At 34.4% G+C, this 22,794-nt stretch overlaps 1 protein-coding gene across 2 annotated transcripts in view; it reads left to right on the top strand.

Annotated features, from left to right (window-relative positions):
* The window catches only part of LOC115891525 (LIM domain only protein 3), a 147,285-nt gene that overhangs the window by 99,376 nt on the left and 25,115 nt on the right, over positions 1 to 22,794 (top strand). Inside the window, exon 4 of one of the 2 annotated variants that reach the window (XM_030912009.1) lies at positions 21,073 to 21,261. In XM_030912009.1, coding sequence (XP_030767869.1) covers positions 21,073 to 21,261 — 189 coding nt within the window. The remainder of the gene's footprint in view (positions 1 to 21,072; positions 21,262 to 22,794) is intronic. The other variant, XM_030912010.1, reaches the window with a different exon arrangement.

Genomic DNA, 22,794 nt, shown 5'->3' with positions numbered 1-22,794 from the left:
TTTTTTTACTTATGTTTATTTTTATTTATTTATAAAGGGTTGTTCACCACATACAACACGAGATATTGTAGCTAAACGATTAGATTTTTACAAATTGTAAGTTTGGTTCGTTGAAGGACTATTAGAGGTACAATTTAAAAATATTTTTACAAGATACAGAGCGTCCTAAATAACTAAAAAACATAATGGAAATAAAGGTAAATTTCATTAAGATTTCTCACACTTAAACCTTAGGGTTTTTGAAATATTTTCAATTTTATGAAATTGCAGTAAAAATGTTAAGGCTTCATTTCTCCAAGGGTATCAAAGTTTTTAATACTAAATATTTACTGAAGTTTATTTATTTATCAGATATTGTGTTGCAATAATAAACAACTACCTAATACAGAGTGTCTAAAAATGTATATTAAATAATTACTAGCTTTTAACGGCAATAACTTGTTTCATTTAAATATAACACCCTGTATATTTACAAGAATCAGATGCACAATTTAATTGTATATCAAATTGTATTATACTATTTTTTACTTATCTCTTCAAGTTTTCGTAGAAAATGCATTTTCTTATAATTTAGACCTCATTTATCACTATACCCATGGAATATTGACATTTTAGATTATTAAAAAAAAATAAAAAAAAACTGTTTAAATATTTTTTGTTAGTGAGGACCAATTAATATGATTCCATTATTCAAACTACATTAATTGACTGTTTACGTTGATTAATAATAATTGCTTCAATACTAAAAAACTGAATTTTGTATGTGTATTAGAGAGTGTGGTAAAAAGTAACACCTTATAAATTCCATTTAATTTTTTGAGAAATGCTTATTTATAACAACAGAGATCTTCGTTTTCATAACTTATTATTATTGATTTCTGAGTCAAATCCACATTTATTTAGAATAATTTTAAATTAATAAATAAATTAAGTATGTAATTAGCTAATTTTTGGGCGGAAATAATGGTGGTATATTTAATTGTATACTCTTTTACAAAGATTTAAATAGCTTTCTTTTTGTAAACAAATGGTCTTGCAATATTATTATTTTTACCACCTGTATATTTTGTACATATATGTGCATATGTGATTTTCAACATATATGTATGTTGCTTTAAAAAATCTAAAATGTATAATACAATTTGATAGACAATTAAATTGTGCATCTATGAATGAACAATGAATTCTAATAAACAACCTGTATATTTTTAAAATATACAGGGTGTGCAGAAATGCAGTTGTGGACTATATTAATTTTAATTTTGATTTGACTTGTCTTATTTTATCAATGTAAATTAAGTTAATAGCTGGGAGAAACCGCACAGAGAAATGAGAAACCTGCTCCTACCTTTAATGGTCGTCTCAGACAGCTTCAGAGGGCCCAATTCTCGATCTTGATCTTCTCAGCGCTAATTTTCACACATACACTAACATAAAACGTCTTTAAAAGGGATTTAAGTTTAAGTTCAGACTTTCGGCGCGTACCGGTTAGTTGACCAATTTCGTCGTACGACGGTTTGTAATCGACCTTGTGTGCCACACTTATCCTAGTGTTCGGGCATGCGTACACTAATGTTGCGGGAAGCAGGTATAAGTGCGGCAATTTAAAATTTAAAGAAATTAAAATGATTAATCTTAATCTAAGAAATTACATAAAAAGAAAATAATTTTATATAAAATATTAAGTTTCCTTAACACAGGCTGTTCATTTAAATTAAACAAGTTATTGCCGTTTATAAAGCTAGTAATTATTTAATATAAATTCTTGTACATTCACTCATAAGGTAGTATAATTTTTATTATTGCAACACAATATCTGATCAATAAATAATCTTCAGTAAATAATTAGTATTAAAATCTTTGATACCCTTGGAGAAATGAAGCCTTAATTTTTTACTGCAATTTCACAAAATAGAAAATATTTCAAAAACGGTAAGGTTTAAGTGTGATAAACCTTAATCAAATTTACCTTTATTTCAATTGTAGAATCTAAAAATAGAATAATATACAGGGTATTCCATTTAAAAAAATACAACTATGATATTTTTACTTATTTGTGACACTCTGTATCTTGTACATTTATTTAAAAATTGTAGCTCTAATAGTCCTTCAACGAACCCAAAACCTACAATTCATAAAAATCTAATCGTTTAGCTACAATACTCCGTGTCGTATGTGGTGAACAACCCTGTATATGCTATATGAATATCCATTTGCAAAAATTATTATTATCGCTAAGCCACAATATTAAAAATTGTAGTAATCTGACGATTATCTTAGAGAAACTTCTCCAGACCATCAGTTATTACACTGAAAATACGACGTGAACGGAAACTCTTCTATGCCTTTCCTTCCCGACTCTCCGCCAGCGACTACTTTACCTTCTCCGCCCTTTTGCCCTCATTTCCACCAGCAACCCCCTCGTTGCGGCCGGCCGCCCTTGATTAATGCAACCGCCCCACATTAACAATCCCGTAAATGCAAATGTCCTACCTCACCCGCTCTACGCTGCCCTCCGTCCGTCGCGTCGCGTCGGGTTAAAGGGGGGATACGCGTTATTTCTGCCGACGCTGGCGGCAGCACGTGTAAGAACTCACTCGTTCCATGTTTCGGTTTAATTAATTAATTATTTTTGCATTTTTATACACTTTCGCGTACTCGTTTCTCTTTTCGTTCGTGCCTCGTTCGCTCGACTTGAAGCTAATTCGCCACTTGTCCAATTTGAATTCCCTCTCGTATTTTTTATTCGGACTTTGTAAGTTTCAGTGCGTTTTGCATGTTTGAATAATTTCATACTTACGTGGAGAATGATACATACTAAGTTAATACTCGATAGTGGTTGAAGATATTGTTGAAGTTTATAAGGTACTGTAGATTATACCAAATAAACTTTTGGTCACGTGCTTAAGCTGGACTTGCTCAGTGTTTCCGACTTGTACCTATTTTTCTTCAAATCAAAAAAAAATCAAAATATTTTAGGAAACAAAAATAAATTAATTATAAACATGTAAACATTTATTATTTACATCAACGCAACTCATCTCTCTAACAGCACTTAAGGGACTTAAAGGGCCGTTATTATCGCGTTCAAGTTCAAACTATTCTAATTAGGATGCGATGTGTTTTTTTCAACGGCTGTTAAGTTGCTTCGACATCTGTACACTTTCAGCTACAAGCTACAAGAAAGAAGAATTTTTTATTACAAGGCCTGCTAGTATAACATTTTAACTTTATTATTATCGCTAACCTTAACTTTAAAATAACACAATTCATTTTAATCAAAAACTCGTAATACAAAACAGAAAACTAAACTGTCATAGCGAATCAAAATATCAGTAATATGATATTAACAGAACATGACACTTTTTACAGCAGATTTACTACCTGAATCGCCACCGGTAAATTTAAATTCGAGTAGTCAGTCCGGCATGGAATATATCCATGGTTGGCAATAATGAATTTAATAATGGTGTCCTCGATAACGTAACTAAAATTTAATTTGTATCGATAGTATCTAAGAAGTTATACATAAATCTTTTAACCGTTTTGTCTGGAATGAATATCTGTGTTGCACCATATATCTGAATATCATTGATTCAAAAGATCCTCTAGAATATGCCAAAACCTAACAAATTTTAATCGTGTGGTGATTTGGAAAATTTTTAGAAGAACTTAAATCCAGACCATAAAGTGCTTGGTGCATTGTTGCTGACAAAAGCTTTTTGCTGTTTTTGGTTAATTAATTATTTATTTTTCCATTGTAATATATTATTGTTTATTCGTTTCTTTTTTTTTCGTGCCTTAACAGCCTAATTTAAAGCTAATTCGCTACTTCTCCAGTTGAATTTTTTTTTTATTATTTACTTTCAGCCTTTGTAAGTTCTAGTATGCTTTACTTATTACAATTTTTTTATGTGGGGAATTAAAAAATACACTAAGAAGTTTATACTTGATAAAACTTGAAGTTTATTTTCCACTGAAAAATTCCTCATCTATTTTTTTTTCTCATTAAGGCATATTTTTTACATTTTTATTGCGAGATATCGACCTATACTATTTTTATGATAAACAAACGTTGACTCTTTTTTTATTTCACATCGATGATTGGGGAAGATTTATCCCTTCTTTGGTTAAGTGGAGTCCTTTAAAACACTCACTCTTAGAATTGGCTTTTAGAGGTGAATATATGTCAATACCGGAATATTTCAAAACGAGAACCATATCCTAGCAGGCTTCTTTCAGGGCTGAAAGAGAAACATTTTTATAATGAGGATAGAAGGAATTGAAGGTATCAAATTTTCTAATTGACTTTTCTAATTGAAATACCTCTCTAAAGAGCTGTTTTTATGTGAACCTATCAAATATACGTATATTACGAGGGAAGAAGGAAAAGAGGGTGTTTAGTTTTAGTAGCTTAATAGTTATCAACGTATTTTAAAAGTCACTTCTAGATCTGTAAAAATATGTAATTGTTATAGGTACATATAGAGCATATACCATTGAATAAGCTGGTACAATTTTTTTTACAAAAAAAATGTATGGGAATAAGAATCTCGTATCAAATACATGAAGTCAAGCTGACCAGTTCATTCATAATTTCTTGCAGTCCAAGTCAATATTCTATTGAACCAAAAATATACTACAACATAATTTTAATATCTATCAATGTCGATAGGATAATATTGAGTGGAATTGAGCACATTTTTATTGATATTAAAAAGATTAAAAAGAACAATTGATATATTGAAGAATGATAGACAAGAAATTTACTAGCAAAGTAACGAAATTAAACGCATTTCGTACGCAGGTGTTTATATTGAAGCTGTGAGTAAATTGGCATTTTTTGTAGACCAGCAGCAAAAAACAAGAATATTTAGAATTAATTGCCTTTATCGATCGTACAGTGTAAGAGTTTTCAAGAGCATCAGACTTTTTCAGTTACTCCATATTTATTGTATTAAATATAATCAAAAATTTCCGGTTTCATACACACCAACACCAACATAATCATTGCCAAAAATGTATAGATGAAATCGGAATAAAACTACAGATTTTCTTCCCTACCTAGTCAATTATAATAATTAAATATAAACAGTCAAAGTAATTTTAAAACGATTTAACCCTCTAATTCGAAAACTTGAACTATCACGAAAAGCAAAAATTCAAACATTCGATTCGATACGTCATTGATTTTGTCGGGGAAACGAGGAAGTGACGGTGCCTTTTCCATCTCGTTCGATACAGCGGCACTGAATTATCGGTTCCGTGGCAATTTATTACGACCCCATCGAAAACTCAATTTGTTCGCCATCGTCAAGACTGACGGCCAGCTGCCGCCGTCGTCGCTCCTGCTCCTAGGGCTGTGCTGCCGCTCTTACTTTCGATTGACGATGTCGCGTGACGTGTTTCAATTAAACGATCGGTCGAGAAGAAAAAAATAGCCGCCGTGAGTTAATTCAGAAGGAAGTGTAATAGTGGATGGTGAAACAAACGGGTTTATTTACGAAATAAATAAATAACTTATTGGACTGGCATTGTCTTATTTTGTGTTTTTATTCGACTTTTCAATTCTAATCAGTAGTGGCGCGCCGGGTGAAATAGGTAAAGCAAAATTTCGCCTTAAATATTTATTTCACTACCTATAAAAAATCCTAATTAAACAAATGTTAGATTAGATTTTTCGAGGTGGCTATCGGCCTGACCTACTGCGACCTTTTCAGATCATTTCCTTGGTTATATTCTCCAGTCCTATCCTTTTCAAAAAGTCTAGCAACTTGAAGACTGAACCCTCAATACAGCTCTCTGTTAATGGTCTATCATACAAATATAAAAAAACATTAATTTTATATTTGCCTTGCTATGTAGATAGCAATTTTTGTCTTTTGTGTTAGCGATAAGGTTGAGGTTGAAGAGTGTATGTTTTCTAGTCTTCCTTACGAGTCGAAGTTTTTGAGTCAAACGGTACAGGTCACTCACTCCCAACCTGGAACAGATATTTTACTCAAAAAAAATTCTGCCTCGTTATATTTTTCGTACAATACGCACTGTATTACAAGGATTTTAGTTTGAGTTGAGTGTTTGGGAAGTTAATCGAGATAACGGAGGGCGGTCATCGCTGACTTTTTGCGTGCATTATATTTTTACGTTCATTACATTTTTTTGCATACAACCAAGGCATTAATAGAAAATGGTAAACCCCCTCTAAAAACGAGAGCTCTCTAATACAGCATGGTATTGTTTTGCTTTACCCTCGGTTTCACCTTCACAAATGACTACGAATCGCCATCACTAATCGCTATTAAGTAAATTCTTAACTAAACTACTGGAGATAGTAGATGACACTAACATGGTTCCGTTTGCTTTTAAAGAGCTTCAATATATCGTAGATTTATGTAAATATATTTACACAATTCTAGAATTCAATGCTGGACTGACTGTGCAGATATCTGCATAGGCCTTCATCTACTTCTTTCTCGTCAGATACTGCTATTAAGGAAGCGACTTAGAGTGCTTGGAAGTCCTGGATGCCTGTCCAATGACGAACGTTTCTCAACCAAGATAGTTTTCTTCGGCCTATTCCCCTTCTATTTCCTTCAATTTTACTCTGGAGTACTAGACGCTGAATGAAACGCTGATGTTTCTCTTCTTGTTGATTTCGAAGAGTTCACTTTCTTCTAGATCAGCTCTTCTGAAAATGTCTTCATTTCTCACACGGTCGACTCAGGATACTCAGAATTCTTCGTAGGGTTCACATTTCGAAGGTTTCAATTCTGTTTATAGTTGTTACTTTCAGTGTCCATGCTTTCACACCATATCACAGAACGGAACAGACATAGTACTTTACAATTATATCTGTATTTACGGCCGAAGTTCAACTTCCTATCTGTGAGAAACATAGAAGTTTTAGGAAAGTTGTTGTAGCTTGTTCGACCCTACATTTTATCTCCTGATAAGGATCCCATGTCTTGCTAATATAAATAATATTTAAATTGTGTGGCCTGTTTGATGACCTCTCTATTTAAATGAATTCATTATAGCGAGTAAGTAGGGGCTCCTTATTTATCATATTAATTATTTTGTTTCCGAACACTGCATCTTGTATCGATTACTCCATAAATGTTTTGCGATAGATTTTTAGATTTTTCTGATAATCTAGCATAGTATACGGATAAACGAAAAAATTGCAGACGAGGCGCATAACGACGGTAGTATTCCATAAGTGCATAATATACTTTTGAATCAACCAATTACGTATTACACGTTACCTACAACCACAAGTACGATAAGATTTACTCTGAAATTTTAGTTAGTTAATATAAGAGTAATGTCAAAAGTTTGTGTCCATTTGACTGTTGATCGCTTGACTTGTTGATAACTTTTTGCTTACGGTATGTAATAAGATATATGCTCGTTCATTCTTGTTTGTTTTAGATAGTTGTCATGTGTGGATTGTAGATTGTAAATTGTATGGGAGCGAAGAAGTTAATCACCGCGACCTTGTAATCTATTGTATCTCTCTTTCTTGAGTTATAACTAATCATAGTCTCAGGGCTTTGCCAAAAGACAGTATCTCGGTTATACACATTTCCCGTATCAGACGTACTGAAGTTTATGGAATGGATTTTTATTATTTAGAATGGTTGTCGTCTCGGGCAACTCAGTGATGAGGTATTCTGGTAGTTTCCAGATTTCCCCACCGAATCTACATTCACCGTTGTTTCAATCTGTTGAAGTGTTCGTTGAGGAGACAGTATCTTATTAAAAACCCCTCACACAATCCCCGTAACAATCCGAAGATTGTTCTTACTTAAACACTTCAAGGAAAATCTTTTTCTTTTTTTTATATTTAAATATCTCTTTCTCGGTCGTCAGATACTTCTTCGTGGGTAAAACATGTGGAAAAGAAAATTGTTGTAAAAAATATAAAATGTAAAATAACTAAAATTTTAACGTATATTTCCCTATCAACTGTTTTGGCTGTATGAACTCTGTCTCGTTTCATACTTATAACAGTTACTTTGGACACAGCCTTTTATTACCAATTTAAAACATCCCTAATTAATTCGGTCCAATCGACAGTCAATTAATATCTTTCCGTCCGCTTTTTCATCGTCGTGTTTCGGACAACAATTTCCAATTTAGGCCTCGCCCGCATGCCGTTCTTTTTCCACCGGCACCGCGTCGTCGTCCCCATCATCTCCCCTCGCTAATAATTTATCTAACTTTCGCGCAAATTGCAATTTTACTTTGGCGATGATCGTTAGGGCCGTTAGCGAAAAAGGCTCCGATTGCTTTACACGTACACACACACACAGAGGGAACACGTACGCGTTCGCGTTCATTAAATTGGACTTTCTAGTCGAAATGAATAGCGCGCGTTAACAAGGGTGCCAATTTGCGTAATGATTGTTCGGAGTTTTTGCCCTTGCCACCACCGCACCGCTGCCGCACCCGTAGAAAAGAGAGCAGTTTTTAGTACGGCGTGGCCTCGTAATGACGACGCCGATTGCAAATTTCCTTTGAAACCGCCGCGGGCGCCGTCCGCTCAATTTCCACGTGGGTAAATGGAAAATTTCAGAAAAGAAAAGCGTATTTATTGGTTTATAATAATTGCCAGTTATTTTATTACCTATTATGCTAATTTAAAAATTCAAAGAGCTATAGTTTATACAAAAATTGTTATGCTAAAAAACGCGTTCCTAGATATCATCATTATCAGCTTATTCAACCATTTCCGATTATGGTGTAGCCTCCCTCACATATTTAGATACTCTTGTATGATGTAGTTCTACAACCTAGTTTGCATTTTATTTCTATCTTTCGCTGTTACTTTGCGGATTTAATTTTCTCTGTATTAACAACCGCATTTAATTGCCTTGCCGTTTGGGAGGAAAGGAATCACTGCGGGTTGTCTTTCAGAAAGAAATGAGCACTGCATTATCAGTACAACATTAAAGTATATATATTTCCCACTTTGTAGCCAGCTCTTCAGAGTAGAGTTTTAATTAGCATTACGATCGACAAAATTGGCAATTATAAACCAATAAATACGCTTCTCTTTTTTGTGAAAGCATTTAAAACTGGTTTACCTGCTCGGTAATCTTCCAGTTTACATTTTATCATATTACTGGGCATTTAATTTGGTCCGTATTAATGACCATGTTTGATTGCTGTGTCTTTTGATTGAATTGGGAAAATAGTCTCTACGGCTGGTCAAAAATAAATTAGTACAACAATTTCAGCTAAGGCAGTTGAAAGTTAACACAAGACTTTCAACCAAGATAAACCAGTCATACCTTAGGTACTTCGGGCACATTTCGAGAAGAACAGATGGACTAGAAAAAATCATAATCGAAGGGAAGATTAATGGCAAACGACCAAGAGGAAGATCTCCGACGCGCTGGGTGGACCAAACCAAAGTAATTATTGGTCAAGGCCTGCAAGAGGCTTCTACAGCCGCTCAAGATAGAGATGGATGGAGAACAACGATCCGAGCAATTGAGACATGATGTCACCATACTCTTTCGAGAGTTAACGGACGAGAAGAAGAAGAACTTGGGCCCGCATAGCTAATAATAGACAACAATGGGCCCAACTACAAACAGAGTATGTAAGGGAAGCTACACCATAATTGAAAATGGTTGAATAAGCTGAAAATGATGAGGATGATGATGACTGGACATCATTTCATTTGCCGTCCCTACGGACCAAAATTACTTGTAAATGATAAGTAAAAGGATAATATTGCCAGCTTTATCAGAAAACTTTGAAGCATTTAAAAAATAAATATAAAATATATATATTTTAACGAATTAAAGTAAATGTTCTTCAATAAAACACTCTTCTGAAAATAAAGCCACTAAAAACTAAAGTTTTGGTCTCGGTCTTTTGAAGCTAGACAATTTTTTGTTAAAAATCTACTGAAAAACAGCTATTAAATTGAAGGATTTGAAGGACATGTTTGAAAATCGGTAGTTTGAAATGCTGAAAAAGTAGTAAATCAAAAATTAATAAATAATTTGATTCACTTTCACAAAATTTGTATTAAAATATCAATATTTGATAAAACAGGTGGCCTGCTCACAAATACACGTCGCATCACTACGTATTTCTAAGCTGTAGGCTGTTAATAGTAGGGACAGATCGTTACCACTTTTCGTCTCGCTAGCTCGTGTGTCGCAGCCTTAAATTTTTACTCTCAGCCCGAGTAAAGAAGTTTCACTTCAAAAATATAGTTTACTAAGAAGGTTAGGTTAGATTGCTCGGGTTTGGGATCATGTTTGATCCCTCACTGGGAGGCCTCCAGCCCATAGCGATACCTCTGTTATTATTGTACCAAACCTTCCTCTCATTCTTTCTTTGCGTTAAAGCACTTCCGTACTGGAGGAATATTCATAAGGATTTAAAGCAAGAAACCAATAAAATGTGTATATTTACAGATATTACATCTATTTTCTATTAGTATTTGTCAGTCCATAACTATTATTTCTTGCTGTGACTCGAAAATAATTTTCTATATGGAAATCAAGATGGTAATTAATTATAGCCGATTTTAATGGCGATGTTTACGGTGTAAATTGCTCATCGGATCGCGGGCGTGGGTGGGGGTCTTTGACGTTCGGACAAATCCCGTTAACGAGTGGGAAGTCGGAACGCGTTTGGTGTCGCACCGCTTACGGTACACCTTAGCACCGCGAGACCACGCTGTAGGTAAATCATGCGTCCGAAAAGAAACCTCAAAAGTATCTTCTTTCGATCCGGTTTAGTTATAAAAGGATTATTCTAAATATATTAGCATATTAACTGATCCGATATACCTTGACCTTTCAAAATATATATCTAATATAGAAGGAATATAAATTGAAAATTACACGAATTGACCAGATCTGGAAAATATATATATTACAAAAACAGATGTAAATTAATTATTAGTTTAATTGTAATTCAATTGACTTATTTTAGATCAGAAGTAAAGGAATCTGGATACGTGATATACTGATGCTTCCAAAACCAAAGAGGGAGAGGAGTATTTGGTCCAAAAACTAAATAGTCCGAATCAATGGGCACTTCTCTCACCATCCTCCAGGCAGAAATCTACGCTATTGAAAGATGCGTACAACTTATCTTAGTGTGTATCGGAAACAAGAAATATACATCTTATCCCATAGTCAAGCATCGTTAAAAGCGATCAACTCAGTATCTATCAATTCGAAGTTGGCAAAAGAATGCCAGAAGCTAGAAGCTGAACAAACTAGGCACAAAGTAAAGATCTCCTACTAAGGGTACCAGCCCACCAAGGGACAGAAAGCAATGAAAAATAAACCGATCTAGCTATAAAAGGAGCGAACGCTCCACTAACTGGAGCAGAATCGGACCAGAAGAATTTGTCTGCTTCCGCAATGAAAACGAACTTAAAGCGGAACTCCAGAACCTTTAAGACTCCATCTGTAACCTGGAATGGGAATCGTCCAACGGTCTAAGATACTAGAAGACATACCGTGAGTAATTAAAGACTCATCCTCAATGAACACCTCTCAGTAGATTGAAGCTAAGAAACAACGGCGAATGCAGATTCTGTGGAGTAAATGGGGAAACACCAGAACACCTCATCACTGAAAGACGACAACCATTCCTGCGATAAACGACTGATATCGGAGATGGAGAACTAACCTCTATAAAACCGTCCCAGATACTGACTTGTGCCAAAGCCTTGAGACTGTATGATAAGTTATAACTCAAAATAATAAGTCAACCGAAGAAAGAGGGACACAATAGATCTGTAAGGTCGCGGTGATTAATCTCCCTCACATGTATTCTATATAGGAACTCGATGGGGATAACTGGTATTAAACAAATATGTTGTTTTTGTCGCCTGTTCTATAACAAATTTCCATGATTCGGGAGTGCGAATAAAAATTATGTTTATATCGATTTTTCTTCTATAATTTCGTGTCTTTATTCGTAATTGTCTCATATTACACTTATCGTTATCATTATTTTTAGCTTTATTCTGCTGTTAATTATGATGATGCTTTCCTTGTCCAGTGTGGTCCAGCAACAGAGGACATATAAGTATCAAACCGTTAATAAAATAGCTTTTACAAGGAAAATTATTTATCAGTAAATCGGCTAGAAAGGAAATCGCTGTGATCGTTTTCAAGTTCGAGACCACAAAAGTTAAATATATATTATTTTCTTAAAACAGCACTAATACATTGTGTTCTTCAACCAAAAATTATGCACTCTTTTGCTCTAGGTCATTTTCATCTGTTGTCAAAAATAAAGTGATGTAGGTATTGTACGTGATATTATTGATTGTGATGTCCAAAAGGTTCTCCACTTTATTGTACAAGGCCATAGTTTTGTTTAGATTCATCTTTAGGCCTACTTCATTGCTGATCGTATTAAGATGGGGAAACATTGATTAATTTCAATAGTCAAGTACTCGAGTTTCAAGCGATTTCAATAAACGAGCGATCGCTCGAGCGAAATATCGCTCATATTTAAAAATACGGTTTTTAAGGCTCATCGCTTGTTGTACTCATAACACCAAGCACTAAGTTGCGTGCGCAGAGCACATATTCTTTCGCTGATGAATGACATGTAGCAAGCGACGAGCGATTCGCTTGATCGCTTGATTTAGTTTATTTCAAAGCATGGTGGATGTAGGTTGTAAAACTTTGTCACTCAGATACGCAACGGATAACGTCGTATCAATTTTCTATCTACAATGTATGTAGAAAATTCGCTCGGCTTTTTATCGAGTATGTCACATTAAAATTGGATTTCAATTTATTTCATTCTAGGATCGTTTGCGTTCGTCACTCGTAACTCGTCACTTGCATCGCTCGTTCATAATCATAATCGAGCGATGTCGGTTATTTTAATAATCAAGTACTCGAGCGAATTTTCGCTCGAGTTATCCCATCACTAATTAAGATCAATTATTTGTTCATGTAGCCCTCCTGAACTCCAAGCGATTAGAACTATTACATTTCTTTGCAAGTTTAAATTTTATTCTCTATATAGATTCATTTAAAATAATAGCCTCTTTGGTGGACTTTTTCGATTCTAAATGATCTACCTAAAGAGATTCTAAACAAAATACGAATATGAATGAATATAATTAACTTTAATTCTAAAGTTTAATTTGCTTTTATTCCATCCATTATATCTTAAGGTTAATCATACATCAAGTACAGAACTAATTTAGAAACTACTGCTGATTTTATAGTTCCCTTCCGTCTCAATCGATCATCGAATTACTAATCAAAAATCCAATTAATATCTCGTAGATTAATTTCTACAAGCTAATCTCGTCTCAGACCGTGGAGGACCGTGAAGCAATGTTGCCAGACTTGGACAAAAAAAAATCTTTCAAATTGCACTTGCCGAGCAGAAAATGTGTATTTTCTGTTATTTTTTATTAATTCATTCTCTAAAGTAAAGATAAATATGTGAGTGATATTTTTAATAATATATTGATATAATAATTTGATACTAAGATCCTCATTATTAATACTCAATTACAACCTTTTGATATATCAAGATTAATTAGTATTTAACTAACTCAGTTTTTTGGTGTTATAACTATCGACATATTCTTTACTGTGTATTTGTATCACTGGTGATGAGTGAAATAACTAATTGTAATGTGTAATTGTTAATTTCTTTCTTTGAGAACCGTACATTCCTTACTTTCAAGCCCCTAGAACAAAAAATATATTAAATTACTGTACATAATAATTGTTTTCTTTTAAGAGTAGATTCCGAAGAGTATCAGATAATCCATCAAAGTTCAGTATCAGTAACATATTTCATTAAACTGATTTTATTAATATTTATATAATATTAATTCATGCTTGCTTCTTTTTGGTCTTATTTTGCTTTTTGTACTTTATTTATTTAATAATAATAATGTTTAATTTTTTGATGTGGCTGACTCCAAGTTCGTTTTATCAGTGGCAGTCGCTGTTTTAAAATATCTCAAAAAATTGTACAATTTATTTTTGATCTGCTCAATACAAATAGGTAGGTTTATTTATTCACATAAAAATGGACATGGTACTGACATTTAAGTGAGTTATTGCGAGGTGTTCTTGTGACCATATTTAATGAAAAATATGACGAAATATATTTATGATATGTTTTATAATTTTAAACCACTCTCGTAAGTTATTCAGCTCTGAAATCCTATGTCTTTCTGGGGCATGTCTACTTTGAAAATAACTTTTGCGTTATCAGCCGTAAAAAATAGAGTCTTCTTAGAATCTCCACATTAAGACCACCTCACCAGTCTGTTTCACTGAAGTGTTGGTTCAGTAACACTGAAACACAGAAAATATTGACAGAATTGACTTACAAAACTATTTTTTTCCATTTTTTTACTAGCCCCCAATTTATTTCTGCGTAATATCCACAGAAAAATAAAAAAAACACTAATTCACCACAATACACCAAAACACTTCACTATTGCACTGGAAACGCGTTTCACAAGCATCATTAATAATGCATAATAATATTGCTGTTGGAAAACCGAAGGTTCTAACCTTTAGCTAATATCTACAGGCTGATCCATCATTTACGATATTTTTGACGCTATATGTGAATTGCAAAGATACCTCTCGATCAACTGGATGTAATTTTGCAGACATTTTATATTTACGATATCAACCAAAGATGTTAATAGCAACCGCAAATGTTAAAAGCGCTGACAAACAAGTCTACGTTAAAACGGATCGTCACCTGTCATTCTCACTGAATCAGTCTGACTGATTCAGTGTTACTGGACAAATAATGAACATGAATTCATATTTTTAATGAAAATGATTAGCATATTCATACTTTCAGTGAAAGATCGAAAGCTAGTTTTATCTTTTTTAATTTTGAATCAATGAAAAAAATTCGATGTTTGTGAATGTGTCTATCTAATTCATTCATTGCAGTTTCACTAGCACCTTATTTATTTCTGCTTAGTACATACAACCCGACCCACCATTTATGATATTTTTGTCGTTTTTTATATATCAGAATATTTTATATTTAACTCCATATATGTTACAATATACTCCTCACAAACATACTTCTCGAACAAATGGATGTAATTTTGTAGACGTGTGTTTATGAGATCAACGATAGATGTCTACACCAACTGGATGTATTCAACTAGCGCCGCTTTCCGGTTTTTGTGGTACTGACAGGTCCCTCCTTTAGTCAATCGATTTTTCCAAAATTTACAGTGTAGTATACATTTGTTCGATGTTTTCGTTATCTATATTTCAGGTTTCTTTATGCTTTTTAATCTAATTACCTAGACCAGTTATAAAATCACCAAAATCAGCGATACTTAACCACACCCGACAACATCGCCCATCGGTCACGACAATAACGCAGGAGAGGGAGCACTATCGCAGGTCCACGACGTCGTGGTGGGGCTTACGCGAGCCTAAGGGGGGCCGAAATGAGACTGGTGTTGCGTTGAACGTTGCGGGGGGACAGCAGGGGACGACCGTAAGAGCGAGAGAGAGAGAGACAGAGGCAACAACACGGCGCTCGATAGGCCGGCGGCAACATTAATTAGAAGTATCTTATATTGTGGAAAATACCGCGATTGTCCGCGAGCAATTTCAGATTAACGAACCCAATTATGGGCGCGCTGTACGGAGGAAATTATTAGTTGTTCGGCTGTTAATTAGATTACGGCGAGGACAGGCCGAAGGGTGGGGTGGGGGAGGGAGGAAGAGGTTGTATTTGTGGGAGACGGGAGGGGTCGGGAAAGGGGGGAGTATCGTTTCACCGATAACTTCAGCTATTATTACTGGTAAAGGCGAGTAGAATAAAGGTAAATCTTTTTGATGAATTGCAAAAAGTGTAAGTAGTTTTGCTCGTTGAATTTTGCTCCTTATAATATTCTGCTCTAACTGGTAATTAGATCCTTTATAATATATGCAAAATATTCTAATTTCTTTTACTTAAGCGTTCCTTAAGTAGGTCTCAAAATGAATTTAGCAAAAACTAAAGTAATATACAAGGATTACAAGGAACTAGTAAACCGAAAAAAACATTCTAATATATAACACAAAGCTGGAAATACTAGAAGAATGCATATATTTGGGGCAAGTAATACACAAACTACCAGAAATCAACCGAAGAATTATGTTAGCATGGAAGAAACTCAATCATATTCAAATCCAAAGTGCCACTTTAACTTTAACGTTGAATCTAAATAAGAAAACATTCGATCAATGTGTATTGCAATGTGTAGGCATGCGAAACATGGAAATTTAAAACGGGCATTATAATGAAACTGCAGGTCGCACAATGCTCAATGGAACGAAATATGCTGGAAATAAGCAAGAAAGACCGTAAAAGAATAGTGTGGATACGACAAATGACACAGGTAATAGATGTTATCCACAGAATCAAATCTTTCAAGCGGCAATGGGCAGGACACCTGGCAAGAAGGACGGACAACAGATGAACTACAAAAATTACAGCATGGTACCCTCGAGGAATTAAGAGACCTAGAGGAAGACCAAACCTGAGATGGGATCATGATATTAGGAAATTAGCAGAGATAACTTGGGCCCGCATAGCCCAATAATAGACCACCAATACGCCCAACTACAAAGGGAGAATCTAAATATGTTAGAGAGGCAGAGGAATATTTGGAAATGTTGAATAAGCTGATGAATGATAATGAATGAAGCGTTTTTATATTTATTTTCTGTGTTCATACGGCTTTGCACTTCGACATGTAACTCTGTTGACTCAATATATTCGTAACAGGTGACGTAACGTTGAATCTTTCGAACGACGCCAGTTTGATAATTTCGATTCTTTTAAATGTCCACGCTTTGGCACCATATAATAATTAGCATCGGAACATTCTTCTTCTTCTTTTAACTTTTTGTCTCCACTGCAAAAAAAATCTTGAGTTTTACAAGAGTTCTGGCTACCTCAATCTTTGATTTTACTTCTTGTAATCGTTCGGCATTTACTTATTTCTTATATTTTGTTCTTTTGTAATAACCATGAATTTTGAGTTCTTCACATTTATAGCTCAGGTAACATCTATTTTCTCTTTACTGTTTTTCAAATAAGTTCAAAATAGCTGAGATATTTTACTTTGAAGTTTTCTTTCTTGTAAATTTAATCTACTGCCTATGTTGCCATATTATGAATATATTATGTTTTTTTAACAAAAATTTAAAAAAAAATCGATTTTTTTTCAAAAAATTCTAAATTCTCCAAAAAAAAATGTTTTGCGAAAAAAACATCAAAGGCGTGTTTTTGGAATCCAAAAAATGTTAAAAATATTTGCACTTATTTAAGACCCACCCTGTATATTCTGATGTAGACTCTGCGTTAAGGCTCGTATTAAGAATATCTTGACGTTTAATATATTATTTGATTGTATTCATTTCTTTATCATTTTTAATATTAATTTTTATTATCTTTTTTTTTTATTTTTTATATTATAAAATCGTGAGTGAATTAGTTTCGGGAAGAAAACATATTATGCTGGGTTGGCGTTGGTTTCTATGTAATTTGACAAATAAATAAAGCTGTCTCTTTAGTTGTCAGTTTTGAGTCATTTTTTTTCTTCTCTTTCGTGTCGATTGCTGATTGAATTGGAGCCAGAAATGGCTCTAAACGAAATAAGTAAATTACGAACAGATATTCAGGCTGAGGCGACAAACGCCATATCCAAACTACTTCCATTTAAATCCCGAATAACTTACGAAAAGGAATACAAAAATTTTCAAAAAGGGAAGCAATTAAAAAACGTGCGAGAAGAAATAATTTTTTTAACCTATCCTCGCTGTTAAAGTATCAATTAATCTACCTTTGCGGTTACAGTACTATTTTATCTACTATTTTTGATATATATAAGGTAATTTTAACAGTTGCAATGGAAAAATATATTTAAATAAATTGAACTAAGTTCCATTCTGTTTTTACTCATACCAACTTCAATTCATTAGATCATATTCCATTGTAATGGAAAAAATTACGTGGCTCTAGGTATACCATGTAATAAATATGAAAATTAACTGTTCTAATCCTAGTTAATCATCAAGTTTCTTCTATTATGAAGAACTCCCCAAAAAATACGGTCCTGTTCATTGCCGAACGAACAGTCATCCATCCCCACTCCATCACGCCATGTAGCGAAACAGTGTTTTAATTAATTCTTTCATTATTTACAAGCTTTTTAATTACTCGAGTTGATTAAAATAAGCGCCATCAAAAAGTTGTCTCGGTGCTTAGAAATTAATTATTGCACGGCGACGGGCTTAAATAAACATCCGGAGGCGATGGTGTGAGGAGAGGGAGAGTAGAGAACGCGTCGCGACGCATTTTTGTAGGAGGATGGGCAGCGCCGACTGTCGGTTTATTTCGGTTGATGTAAATTTGTGAAGGGGGGAAATACAGGTAGAAAAAACAGGGCGAAAATAGAATAGAATCGTTGTTTTTCTGGTGAAGATGATTGAAGAATAACGCGGCATTTTAGGGACACAGTCTAAAGTCGTGTTGATTGTGATATTTTTAAACTATTAAATGCCATACAGAGTAGTAAAGTATTTTAAGTTAACGTCTCTTTTTTGCTGCTACGGCTAATCTGGACCGGGCCTACTTTTTTACGTGGAATCTGAACCGCGGTCCTCGGTCAATTGCCTACCGAATTGGCGAGTGTCTAATTGAACTTTAACTCGCAAGATATCCGATCCCATCCGGGCTCGAACCGACGTGAATGAGCAGTGTGTGTGTCATTAGGTTTTATACTCTTCACTCTTGCCATGGAACAACAGCACGAAAAAGTTTGCATACGGTCACCCGTCCCATCCACTATTACACAAAGAAACTTATATCCAGATATTCTAAGACAGATCTTTTTTTTTTGGGCTCACCTAGTTCTTGACATATCTTTACATTTTATGTGGTCTCTTCGCGCAAAAATATGTTCATATATTTGTCGTTAAAACATTTAAGCTGGATTTATAAACTAGGGAGTTGGCGTTCAGTTGAGGTTCAGTTGCAGTTGGATGTTCGCGACAGTTGAGGTTAAAAATTTTTGCATTTATAAACTGTCAGTTTTGGTAGTACGGATTGATTTGGAATTGTAAAAATTTGGAGCGTCTCTTGATTTAGAATTACTTTTGATATAGAAGTTGAAGCATAATAATTCAACATTGCGCAAAATATAAACAACATAAACAGAAATAATGTAACAACAAGGAGGGTCATTTTCCAATGCATCTCTTTTCTGTGCTTCACGTGATCGACATGCATTTACTCATTGGCTGCCGTTCCAACTGCCGAACGTCGCGAACTGCCGACTTAAATATTGACCATTTCTAAACTCCCCTAAACGTAAAACGAACTTCCAACTTTTCGACCAAATGACTTTATAAATGGGAGCATTCATTTCATAGTGTTGAACATTTTGAATGTCAACTGAACCTCAACTGAACTTGAATTACCGAGTTTATAAATTGAGTTTTATAATGTTAATTATACAAGATGCGTATAATTTTTATGACGATAAATTGGACTTTTTGAGTTGCAGATTGATTTCAATAGTAGTAAGCTCTATTTAATGAGCTTAATTGTATTTTACACCTCAATTTTAGTTTTTATTGTTATTTTTGTTAAACAATATCTTTTTTCATTTTCCTAACCAATATCTTTTTCATTTTCTTAACCAATATCTTTTTTCATTTTCTTTTTATTATTTTTGTGCACAATTTTATACTGGGTGTTTTAAAAAGATAATCACCTCTATAACTTTTTTATTTTTTAGATAAAAAAACAGATTTGGTATTATAGTACAACATATAGATTCACAGAAAACGACTATAACTTTTGCCATTTTCTCTTAAAAAATGTATTTAGAATTTTGACCATTTAAAAATGTATTTAAAAAAATTACTTTTTAAAATGTCAGTGTAGTGTCATGATAATAAATGTAACGACAATTTGACTCCAAATTCCAAGTATGTGGTACCAAAATATTCGTAAAAAAGGCTTTTCCTATACAGGGTGAGTCTTAAATAAGTGTAAACTTTTTCAGGGCTGGTAGATCTCGATAAAGGAAACATATTTCCTCTTTACCGTTTTTCAAATAGACCCAAAGTAACCGAGTTATTTTTGAAAATTTTCAAAAAAAATATTTTTTGCTAAAATTTTGAAAACCACTAAATTTTTTCTGGATTTTCTTTCTTGCAAATTTAATCTACTACCTATGACGCCATATTATCAACAAATAATTATGTTTTTTAACTAAAAAAATCTCCAAATTTTTTTCGCGAAAAAAACCTCATAATCGTGCTTCTGGGTCGAAATATGCTACCCCTCAAAAATATTTGCAGATATTTAAGATTCACCCTGTATATGCTGATAAGCCACCATCGTTTCATTTGAAAAAAATGAGTTATGATTAAAAACAAGATTAGGTCAACTTTTTAACCGACTAGAAAAAGACACCAAAAACATTAAACAATCAAATTTATTTTCCAAGGCTTCGTGATTAAAAATTTGTGGTTTTAACACAGCCATGGCACTCTAAATTGAAATTTAAAATATTACTTTTTTTTAATTGAAAATGTCAAAAGTTCACATATGATATAAGTTATATCATATAACATTCTATTAAGAATGTTATTGTCTATAAAATAAAGTAAAAAATTATTGATGGTACCATTTAAAAATAAAAAGTTGAAGTCATTTCCGGTGAAACGGGAAGTGACCAAAAACAAGTGAATACCGTCAATCAATCCCAATTTATGTCATATACTACCAAATCTCGTTTTTTATCTTAAAAAGTAAAAAAGTTATAAGGGTTAAGCACTTTTGAAAAACACTTGGTATGTAATATATAAAAAATTTTATATTGTATTATTTACCCTGTAACTGGCGTAAACTGTGTTGTAGAATAAATAAATACATATTTACTATTGTGCTAAAAGCCAAAATTATTCAGACCAGTTTAACGTTCTAGTTTTGAGCCATTATTACGATGTTGTATTCCTGTGACGGTAGAGATTTAATGTGACTCTGTATTTAATGGTCCCGCAGGTTGTTCGGCAGCTCGGGAGCCTGCTCGGCGTGCGGCCAGACCATTCCCGCCAGTGAGTTCGTGATGCGCAGCGGCGGCGGCGGCAACAATCCCTCGGCGCCGGGCGCGCCGCTCCACGTGTTCCACCTCAAGTGTTTCATGTGCAGCAAGTGTCTGGCGCCGCTCGTACCCGGAGATAGGTAAGTCGATTATCTTGTCATAGAATATTTGTATGTAGAGTAAGGTCATAGATTAAAGAACTGGTAAGTTAAAGCTCATTTGAGATTCAGTTTAGATGTGAGTGGTGTTTCTTTTTAAATAATATATTTTATAGGAGGGGGGTTAATCACCGCGACCTAATATATCTATTGCGTGTCCCCATTTCTTGAGTTATGACTTATCATACTGTCTCAGGGTTTTGATAAAAGCCGGTATCTGAGACTAGAGAGGCCTGCTCTCCATCTCTGACGTCAGCCGTACTAATATTCACACGAAGGGTTGTCGTCTTGTTTCCCCATTTTCCCCGCAGAATCTGCATTCCTCGTTGTTTCTCAGCTTTAATCTTAGAAACCCCGTGACAATCCGAAGATTGTTCTTACTTAAGTCAAGGGAAATCTTTGATTTTTCTCTTTGTATAAAGTTCTGAGAAACATTTTCGAGTATGTTAGACCGTTCGAGGATTCCCATTCCAGGTAACAGATGGAGTCTACTCCAGGTTCTTGAGTTCCGCTTTAAGTTCGTTTCCGCTTGGAAAGCAGAACGGTTCTAGTTCAGTTAGTGGAGCTCTTTCATTGCCTTCTATCCCTTGATGGGCGGGCACCCAGAGTAGGACTGCGACCTGCAAAGCCTATTGTGTTTGTCCCCTTTCTATGTTTTCATCTACCCTCCAATACCTGTACCCTGCAGGTTCTTGATAAGATGGGGCATAGTTCCTCCAGTTCTAGACTTGATTTCCCAAATCGAAAGTGTTGTTTACGATTTAAAGTTTCGCAGTGACATATTATGTGCTCCGCTGTTTGGATCTTTATCGAAGAGACTGCAGCAAAGATTTTCTTGATACAAGTTGAGCTTGAACAGGTGCACTTGACAGCCATATGTCCTGTCAAGAGACATATAATCCACACTTTATTCCTTCTAAGCATTAGCGGTTCTTTTATGGTTTTAGAGTTAGGTCCTTGCTATGCCTGTGTCCCTGTCTGTTTCTTCAGTGGCCATTTTGCTTTATTTTGCTTTTACCTAATGTAGAGTTTTACTGCACTACGGATTATATATTTGGGTATTCCCAATGCTGGGTCTGGACTAAGATAGGATTCCGATGATCTTTGAATTGCTAGTTCACCGACTTCTTCATTGACTTCTCGGCACCTAGAAAATCTTAAATCTGTTCTTTTCTGCCAGAGGTTCCAGTTAGTTCACCCAGACATTCCCAGACGAGTTTCGACGATACCTTTAGGCGCCTTAAGTGCCACCTCATTGTCTGAGGATATACTGATGAGTGTACCTGAGTAAGCTCTTCTGTGGTTTTCTGTCGAATAGCGAAAATTTCTGCCTACGGCTGTGTATTTACCCAGGGAAAAGGGTAAATTAGCCCTTGGCCTTTCCAGCTTCTTTTCCGTCTGCGGTCTCAGCCGGTCTGTATACCAGGTTAGTCCATCCTGAAGGAATGTTGTATCTGTCCACGTTCTTCGATTCATTTTATTCACTTTGAATGATTTGTGATAGTGTTAGAGAGT

The sequence above is a fragment of the Sitophilus oryzae genome, unplaced genomic scaffold, assembly GCF_002938485.1.
Source record: "Sitophilus oryzae breed Bouriz unplaced genomic scaffold, Soryzae_2.0 scaffold_1184_pilon_pilon, whole genome shotgun sequence".
Classification (NCBI taxonomy): domain Eukaryota; kingdom Metazoa; phylum Arthropoda; class Insecta; order Coleoptera; family Curculionidae; genus Sitophilus; species Sitophilus oryzae.
Note: the sequence above shows the minus strand (reverse complement) of the source record. Positions and strands in the feature narration are given on the sequence as shown.